Genomic DNA, 9929 nt, shown 5'->3' with positions numbered 1-9929 from the left:
TATGTGGTGGATTGGCATGCTTGGGGGGTTGTCAACGAGGAGGCTACTGCAGCGGGGAGGCTGCCGGAGTGGCGTGAGATGGGATCCCAACCGTCGAGTCTGGCTATATAGAGGGGAAAAGGGAATTTGATGAGTTCAGTTGAATCGAGGGAGGGAGACATCCGTCCTGTATGCTTGTCTCGTTGTGGTCGGTCCCTCTGTTGGTAACCGATCACTGAGGTGGTTGTTCTCTACGCTACTGAATTTTGGTTGGTCCCACCTATAAGCCGGTTGTAGAAAGATGATGTGGCTGACTTGCTGATGTGCATAGGTTGCATGTCAATAGAAATAAAATAGCGGGACAAACTATTTAGGTATTATAGATTATAGATTATACTCCCTATGTAGTATATATTGAAATTTCTAAAATGACTTATACTTATGAATCGGAGGGAGTAGATGAGTAATTATACAATTGAGGTTTGAATAAAAAACCCTGTTTCATTTCATCACGTGAAAAGCCAAAATTAGTTTCTATTTTTGGGCACAAGACAGGCTGTACTTTTTCCCAGGCATGGAGCCGGGCAGAGGGGGAAAATATCTGGTGCACCGGAGCTTGTGGTACTACCGGTGCACCGAACTCACATTGTGTTTTTAAAATTTCAAAAAATTCTGAAAAAAATTTAGCACACTCACACAACATTAATGTAGGTTCTCACAAAATTTTGAGTCAAAATTCGAAACATAACTCGAAAAACAAAAATGACAAATTTCAACCCTGAATAGTACATAATATAACTTGGGCTTTAGATTTGGCCCAGTATCATACTGATGTCAACTTTATCTTTTTGTATCTCAAAAAATATTTCAAATTTTTATACGAAATTTTGTGACATCGTACATTGATATTGTGTTAACATGCTAAACTTTTTTTCAGATTTTTTTAAATATTCTATGGCATCCGGTGCACCGGTAGCACCACAAATCCGGGTGCACAGGATACATTCCCCGGGCAGAGGACTCTACCCAAACTGCTGCTCTTTCTCCCCGGCCCGTGGGACTTGGGAGTGCGTGAGAGTGAGGGACTCAGCAAAACCCTAATTTTCACCCCAATTCGCCCCTTCCAAACCCTAACCCTAATACGCGCGATGTTGTAATCCCGCCGCGTTTGCCATGGCTCTAGAGGGGCCCGCGGAGCGACGGGACGAGGGCCAGCAGGGAGGTATGGCGAACGGGAATGGCGTGGCTCCGCCGCCGTCGCGCATGGCCGGCCGGCCGTTGGGGGCGGCTGCGTACTCTGACAGGCGGCTGCGCCTCAATCCGAACACGGAGCACAAGCCGCAGGACTACACCGACGTGCGCGGCGAGTACGCGCCAGCCGTGTACAGCGCCCTGGAGCGGCACCTCCCACCTAGCCTCCTTGAGGCCGACCGTGATGTCAAGCTACACTTCATGCGGGACATACTCGCGCGCTATTGGCCCCATGGCGAGCGAAACAAGGTCGAGCTCTCGATCCCTCTTTAGCTACTGATTTATGTGTATATGGGACATATGGACATACTGTTTAGCAGCGGTCGACAGTATCATTCGGCAGTGGGGCCTTGTGGAGGAGAGTTGGCCATGAGAGGAAGTCCGGGGTAATATTGGCACCACTGGTCGCTGGAGGCGGTGGGCGAACTAAGGGTATCTCCAACACGGATCCTCGAAACGCCTGCATACATCCGGACTGAGCTGCCCGGAAGCACTTTGCCATCCAACGCGGATCCGTATTTGTCCGTCCGCAAACCGGAAGCAAACCAGGGGCTTTGCGGGAGTCCGGACATTTGGCGGAAGCATTGCTAAAGAAGGTGATTAGTTAGCATGTAATCTACTGATATGCATTAGAAAATGACCATTACTCCACTCAAGAATCAACATTAGGCATATTCTTTTTTAAGTTAAGTGTCAGACATTTGAGGTATAGAGTTGGATGGCAGGCTCCCGTATCGTGTCCGTGGAAGCATCCGGACGCGGTCTGCAGACGGATAGTGTGTCCGTTTTGGGGGATAGCGTTCGAGGTGCCCTAACTGCTGCAACTTGCAGAGCAGAAAGCAAGCAGATGCGATGGAAGATAGCAGTCCCGCCAATGGCATCTTTGGGTGATGGGGCAGGTGGGACTTGGTGAGGAAAAAAGATTTGCGGTTGGTAGGAGTGTCAACTGATGAATTGGATGCATATTTGTCAAGGGGCACTCATGAATTTGAATAGGATGTTCTAGCAAGTGCAATAATACATATCTATTCAATTTGGTTGTATTCTATTCCTCTGTGAATAAATATAAGATGTTTTAGATCACCAAAGTAGTGATCTAAAATGTTTTATGCACGTTTACAGAGGGAGTACTATTTAGATACCCCTATAACTTAGGTGATGACACGCAACACGTTCCTTATAGCTCACCTTGTTAGTACAATTTATTTCTATCACCTAAAGGAATATGACATAACATTGAGCTAAAAGATACCATCCAGATATGTATATTGCTTTATCAAATTTGAAGATGGACATGAATAGTTTTAAAAAGACAATTTAGATTAGGAATGTTCAGATCTTGCATCGTACTATATTTCCATTCATAATTTTATGCAATTTCAAACACAACTATAAATCTGGAAAAAATTGTTAATCGGATGGGAAAATAACAACCATATTTGTATTCTCTCAAAAGGGTAGTTGAATATTACAGGTATTTTGTATCCATTTGGCAGCCCTATGAGTGGGTACTAACATGGAAGCAGTCTAGTGGCTAGAAAATTACATGACTTGTTTTGTAGAAAGGTTATATGTGGTCCAGACAATCCTTTGTTTCCTTTTGCGTGTTAAATTAAATTTTGCAAAATGTTTGTTTAGCTATTGGTTTTGCTTGATTTTAAGGGAGCGATAGTCTGTCATCTACCAGTGGCAACTGAATGTGATAAGGCTGTCTCTTATCTGAGTAACAGTCTCTCATCTACCAGTGGCAACTGAATTTGTTTAATGAGAGTTATTGCAAACGCCATTCTCATAAGCCATTAATTCTTGTGCACATATAATTTACATGCATCCATGAATAACTTGTGGTAATTTTTTTTGAGTTGTGTAATCGAGTGCTTTATACTTTATTTATTGTTCCATCTGTCATAAATAAGTCACATTCATACGTGGATCTAGTATGACTACTGTTCAGTTTTTACCCAGTCGATTGATTCTCTTCAATGAGTCAACTACATGCATGTGAAGACATAATATTTTTCTCCTGAATGCATCTACCACATTCAAGCTTTTTAAGCTGAGTAATCTAGCTGTGTGGTGATGTGGTTTTATAACTGATTGATCAAACCTTATGAGAAATTATGTTCATGATATGAACAAGCTTTGGTAGATTTAAGATTATATACCGGTAAGCTCTTTTTAAAAGCAACATCATTAGGATTTATTGGGGTTAGTTTGACATGCTAACATTGTTTTGTCCCACACACATAATTAGCTACATTGTTTTGTCCAGGACATTTTAGCTACAACCGGGTGTAGTTACCCCCTACCTATTTGCTTGCCATGTGACCCATATTCTTCCACCCAAACGGGTTAGAGGATAGGTGGAAAATCCAATAGAGTTAGCACACATGCAACTGACCGGATATCTTATTTATTCTTTCAGAAAAAAAATCTAAACAACCTGCCGGGTATCATATATAGGGCATGCTAGCGTGACAAGCTTATACTCTCTAAAAGTTACAGTATATATACTCCACACTTCCGAATACTAAGGTTGTACTATATTATCTAAGCTCTCTGCAGAATCCTAATATCCTCCATACTTTTACTCAATTACCCAATCATGTCTACATACTCCATATTCTCCAGAACATATCTTGGTATATACTCCATACTTCAATTCTCCAAACACAATGGGAGTATATGTATTGTCATCTGGGCCCAGAAAGCAAATTTTCAATGGTATTTCTTAACCTGGCCCGTATTGGCCCTCCCAGAAAAGTGACTGTAGCTTCGCCACTGCACAGGTACAGCCTGATTCAACAAGAGCGATATAGAAAATCAATCTACATGTCATATAGATGCCTCTAAATGGAAGACCATGGTGCATACCTTTTTTCTGTTGATGTCGTTTTGATCTGGTTGGAAGGGAGGAGTTGTTTGGATTGCATGCGTCATCTAGATCGAATCTTCTTTAAATACTACGTATAAGATAAGAGACAACCTAACCGGTTGGTTGAGCCAAGAAAATCGGAAGCTCAACAAACCACCAAAGAGGGTGCAAATAAATCGACCTTTTCTCCACCCATGGCCCGTTAAGGTAAGCTCCGATCTTGGTGCAATCGGATGGTGGCGGAAGTGAAGGTAACTACACCTGGTAGTAGTATGTATTTTCCTTATATATATATATATATACTCCCTCCGTTTCAAAATAAGTGAAGGTAACTTCATCAGTACAAAGTTGTAAAAGTTGTACTAAACTTGAGACACTAATTTTGGGGCAGAGGGAGTATATATTATTCCTAAACAACGTATATTATGATGCGCGTGATATATACTTATCTAGCATAGCAATAAGCACAAGTACAAAAGAGAAGTAATTCAAGTTTTTACTACAATTTTTAATTTTAGTTATCACGGACATACTACTATTTTCCTTCACTTGTAAGTTGTAACATCAGTTTTTTTTCTAAATCTAGGTTTTCTTAGATTTAACGATTTGATTAGGTTGGGTACTTGGGATTTTTTTTTTTTTGGGAATGAAACGTAATTCCGAGAAGGGGAGCCTTGGTGCAGCGGTAAAGCTGTTACCTTGTGACCATGAGGTCACGGGTTCAAGTCCTGGAAACAACCTCTTGCAGCAATGAAGGGAAAGGCTGCGTACTATAGACCCAAAGTAGTCGGACCCTTCCCCGGACCCTGCGCAAGCGGGAGCTACGTGCATCGGGCTGCCCTTTAATGAAACGTCATTCTGAACACTTGGGTAGTAGGAGTAGAAGTTGCAGGTAAAAATAATGTCCTTTTAACTTGTGATATTACTTGTACCTGCAATATCGGTATGGACTGGCAAGTGGCAACACAGCTAGCCATACAACGACAGTTTTGTTTGCCAGGTCCAATATTTAATCAACTAAGCTGTAGAAATGTGGGGCTATATTTATTACTTAGCAGCAGTAGGATTTGTTAGTACATATTTAGGCAATTTAGACGGAGTTGTTGCTTAGAGATACTAGATTAGAACAACAATATTGCATCCTTCATACTCGAGCTCAGTTTTCATTACAAAGTCTGATTGTTACACTGGAAGTGAGCTTTGTTCTTTGTAATTGGTGTTGATTCCTTTGTTGCATGTTTAAACCTTCATCAGTGTATATTCACAACTGGATTATGAAAATGTCAAAGCAAAACAGTGTAGGGAGTGTTTGGTTCCATTGCTTAGTTGGGCAATAGCTCGGCTAGCTCATCTAGCAGCTTTCACTTTGATAACCTTGCTTGGTCAAGTCATTTGGTTCTTTTCCTTTACCAGCCTTATCGTGAAAACTATTGTCAGGAATGGGTCATAGACTTTTCCGCGAGAAGTTCGCCGTTGGAAGCGAGCCGATTTGGCTCTCCTGAGCAAGCAAGGTTTTCCTAGCCCACCTAAGTCAGCTGGCCCACAAAAGCTAAGATATTTAAAGTCCCAAACACTTAACCTTGCCCGGCAAGGCTATAAGTACTCTTGCCAAGGATCTAAACGCTCCCATTGTAGTTGAATTTAGCTTTGGCTTGCTTCCAGCATTTTAACCTTGCTTCTTGTTGTGTCCTGTTACTTAAGTGAGCTTACTCATATGATGTATTATTTCTGGTGTAGGTTCATAGGCACAAAGAATACAGGCAGAAGATAGTCCACCTCTATAAGGTTTGCAATTTAGCATCGACTTACATTCTAAATATTTTGAGATGGATAACTGCCAATTTTATTCTCGTGTGCACATACATTTGCAATTAGAAATATCCAACATGCATATAAGTATACCATTTGGTTTACAATTTTTGTTTTTTTAATGAATTGTGGGACAACAAATGTGTATGGCGCAACGTGTTTGTCTTGTACAACCTGCCGTATGTTAGAATCGACACGTGTTTTGCAAAGTTTGTTGTTTGTTCTGTGGGCTGGATTGGATAGAAGCCTGTCTAGTGCGTAGGGTGTTTGAATTTTCATAGTTAAAAAGTTACAATCCATCATGCCATGTGAATTTCATACTTATAAATGTTCTTATCGAGCATGCCATATATGTGGAGATCCTTTTAGTTAGGCACATGCATATAGAAGTAAAGATGAGTTGAATTACATGCAACTTAGTCATAGATGTAAGTATTTTAGTGTAAGCATTAAGTTGACAATATTATTTATCTCAGTACAATATCTCGACAAGGCATAGCTATTAGAACCCCCATGCATGTAGATGGGCACAAACACTTTCTAATTGTAGTTAAGGCCTCAATTTGCTAACTAAGTAGAAGAGAACTATCGAACGTGGAGTATCTGCTCCTGAGCTCAAATGCTCCCTGATTAACAGTAAAATTGAAAAAAATAGTAAAAATTTCAAAAAATTATGAGTTTTTTTTGGTAAACTTCGACAAATGTTTTGTATGCTTGCAAAATTTCAGCACGAAATGACATTGATGGAAGTCGTGGCAAAAGAAAAACAAAATTGATGTCCCAATAAATGCTAGATTTGAGAACATTTTGGAGTGCTGATTTTGTTTTATATAGATAATGTTGTAACAAGTGTTCGAACAAGTGACGGCGACACTGATGACTTCCCGATTAAAATAGGACTGCACCAGGGGTCAGCTTTGAGCCCTTATCTTTTTTGCTTCGGTGATGGATGATGTCACAAGGGATATACAAGGAGATATCCCATGATGTATGCTCTTTGCGGATGATGTGGTGCTAGTCGACAATAGTCGGACGGAGGTCAATAGGAAGTTAAAGACAAACATTGGAATCGAAAGGTTTAGGCTTAGTAGAACTAAAACCGAGTACATGAGGTGCGGTTTCAGTACTACTAGGCATGAGGAGGAGGTTAGCCTTGATCTCAAGTGGTGCCTCAGGACACCTTTCGATATTTGGGGTCAATGTTGCAGAAGGATGGGGGTATTGAAGATGTGAACCATCGAATCAAAGCCGGATGGATGAAGTGGCGCCAAGCTTCTGGTATTCTCTGTGACAAGAGAGTGGTGACAAGAGAGTGCCACAAAAGCTAAAAGGCAAGTTCTATAGGACGGTGGTTCGACCCGCAATGTTGTATGGTGCCGAGTGTTGGCCGACTAAAAGGCGACATGTTCAACAGTTAGGTGTGGCGGAGATGCGCATGTTAAGATGGATGTGTGGCCACACGAGGAAGGACCGAGTTCGGAATGATGATATCAGAGATAGAGTTGGGGTAGCACCGATTGAAGAGAAGCTTGTCCAACATCGTTTGAGATGGTTTGGGCATATTCGGCGCACAGAAGCTCCAGTGCATAGCGGACGGCTAACGCGTGCTGATAATTCAAGAGAGGTCGGGGTAGACCCAACTTGACATGGGAGGAGTCCGTAAAGAGAGATATGAAGGATTGGAATATCACCAAAGAACTAGCCATGGACAGGGGTGCGTGGAAGCTTGCTATCCATGTGTCAGAACCATGAGTTGGTCGCGAGATCTTATGGGTTTCACCTCTAGCCTACCCCAACTTGTTTGGGACTAAAGGCTTTGTTGTTGTCGACTTCACGAATTTCATTTCATGCTGAAATTTGGTAAGCATGCAGAACATTTGTCAAAGTTTACCACAATTTTTTTTTCAGATTTTTTGTTTTTTTTACTATTTTTTGGATTTTACTGTTGATCAGGGTGCATTTGAGCTCGGGAGAACAGAACTTTCGAGGACTACACAGTTAATTTGAGGAAAACTGTCTGAAAACCGAGATTGCAACATGGCCAAAGACAGGGCAACCTTGGCCCACATGGCCACCAATGTAGAGTTGACATACACTACGAAGGAACCAACCGGTTGAGGCTGTCCGCATCATTGCCATTACCTATCACTCTTGATCTGGCCATTTTGACTTTGCGATGGACAACCATCAACACACCAATCATCATGGGAAACTATCAATGTTTCGGGGAGAAGTCCTTTGGAACGAACAATGCATAATTATGGCTCGCCCAACACAAGTATCATCATAGGCATGTACTACCTCCGTCCGGGTTTAAAAGACCCTGAAGCCAAATCATCAATACCAAGACGCGTCGTACCCGAGATTCCTCAAAACTCACTCTTGGTCCAACCAACCAGAGCGCTTCGCTTCCCATTAATTCCCCGCTTGGTAACCTCCCACCATTAGCAGCAGCGCGTACCTCACCGTTGCATGGCAAAAGGTTACCCATGCATTGACTGCCTTTTGACCGTGGCTGCTTGATTTGGCTCGAAAGTAGGAACGGCCGCTGCATGTCTCAGTTGGAATTAACTGCCCAAGGCATGGAACAATGCGAACGAGCGAGACTAACATAAGCGGCCTAGTAATTACGAACGGGGCTTTGTGGCTTTCGGGCCCAATAAACCCGGACGGAGGTAGTAACAAACATGGAACATGGCAATAATAAATATCTCCACCAAGCTTGCAAACATACATAGAAGAAATATAAGGATGGGTCATGTATAATGCAAAGCATGGGTCACAAGTGCATGCCCGTATGATATAGGAATGATCATGACATGCAAAATGAACATGGTAAGGTAGGCACAAAGTGTGAAATGAACAATACCCCATAACCATGCGAGTGCCATGTAGAATAAGGTCCCGAAGTCGCGTTGCAAAAAGGAATGGAGGATAAATACTCCGTGGTAGAGCACATCTTGGTTGCTCTCAAGAGCTCGTTTCGTTAACTCGTGTGCTTGCGAGGTTGACGAATAAGCGTGGGTGCCTACACAACATTGAAAAAGAAACAATGTGTGCGTGTGATGTATGTACACATCATCTATCATGGTGTGTATGTGTACGTTGGGTGTTAGCACAAGATATGCAATGCTCAAATAAGTTTGATGCATGATATAGAAATACGACATCCATCATGAAATGATTGTTGTTATGCATAGCACAATGGGGATTCAAAGTGTAGCAACCATAGTGCATCAATATCAACACGGGTATTCGTATTCATGATAAGCATATCGTGCACACAATGATGGGAATCATGCAACACATAAGGTCAGTCAAATTCTCCTAACATGTTTGAGGAAACTATGGGGGCTTCTTCATGAGTAAGTGTAAGCATGTTGCAAGCAAGACAAGTACTAGAAGCAAACACGTGGAGAAATTGGATTGACATATAAAGTAATGCATGTTCAAAGCAAAGTGGTCATGGCATGGCATATGACAAATAGTATTTGTAGGATGCAAAGCATGCAGTATGTTCACACTTAACAAGTCATGCAAATGCCATTAACCACAAATTTGTCATCCATGCCATATTTGCAAATTAAATTGCATTTTATGGGATAGGCATAGTTACTATGATAAGATGTCAATGATGTAAGTCAACAATCTTATCCATAGCATATGACAAAGCAAGAGGATTATCAAACATGATGTGACCTAATGAATTCTCATAAGATATCCTATGCAACATAGGATAACAACTAATAGACTCCACATGATATTATCATACTGATCATAAATGGGTAACAAGTCATCACATGAGAAAGTCAAACTAGCATGAGGCATGACAATAGGGAGACCATCATAATGCAAGCAATCAATATCATGATAGTCCACTAGTGGGACAAGAGCATCACCATTACCTGTAGTGTTACCTTTGAAGGTCCACTCATGTGGTGTATTTGTGGTGGAAAGGACCATCTTGTGGTCATCTACATCATCTTGATGGAACCATGTGTGTGTGTGTGTGTTG

General features: G+C 41.7%; 1 protein-coding gene across 4 annotated transcripts in view; it reads left to right on the top strand.

Annotated features, from left to right (window-relative positions):
- The first annotated feature begins 1008 nt into the window (after nucleotides 1-1008).
- Nucleotides 1009-9929, top strand: part of LOC123078361 (2-oxoglutarate and iron-dependent oxygenase domain-containing protein CP2) — a 19574-nt gene continuing 10653 nt past the window's right edge. For 2 of the 4 annotated variants that reach the window (XR_006437385.1, XR_006437384.1), the window contains exons 1-2: nucleotides 1009-1479; nucleotides 5843-5890. Coding sequence is in view for 2 of the 4 variants with exons in the window: in XM_044500843.1 (XP_044356778.1) it covers nucleotides 1153-1479; nucleotides 5843-5890 (375 nt within the window). In the remaining 2 variants the exon portion in view is untranslated. The remainder of the gene's footprint in view (nucleotides 1480-5842; nucleotides 5891-9929) is intronic. The other 2 variants (XM_044500843.1, XM_044500842.1) reach the window with 1 other exon arrangement.

Source organism: Triticum aestivum, chromosome 3D, assembly GCF_018294505.1.
Source record: "Triticum aestivum cultivar Chinese Spring chromosome 3D, IWGSC CS RefSeq v2.1, whole genome shotgun sequence".
In the NCBI taxonomy this organism is placed as follows: Eukaryota; Viridiplantae; Streptophyta; class Magnoliopsida; order Poales; family Poaceae; genus Triticum; species Triticum aestivum.
This window is presented reverse-complemented; position numbering and strand designations above follow the sequence as displayed.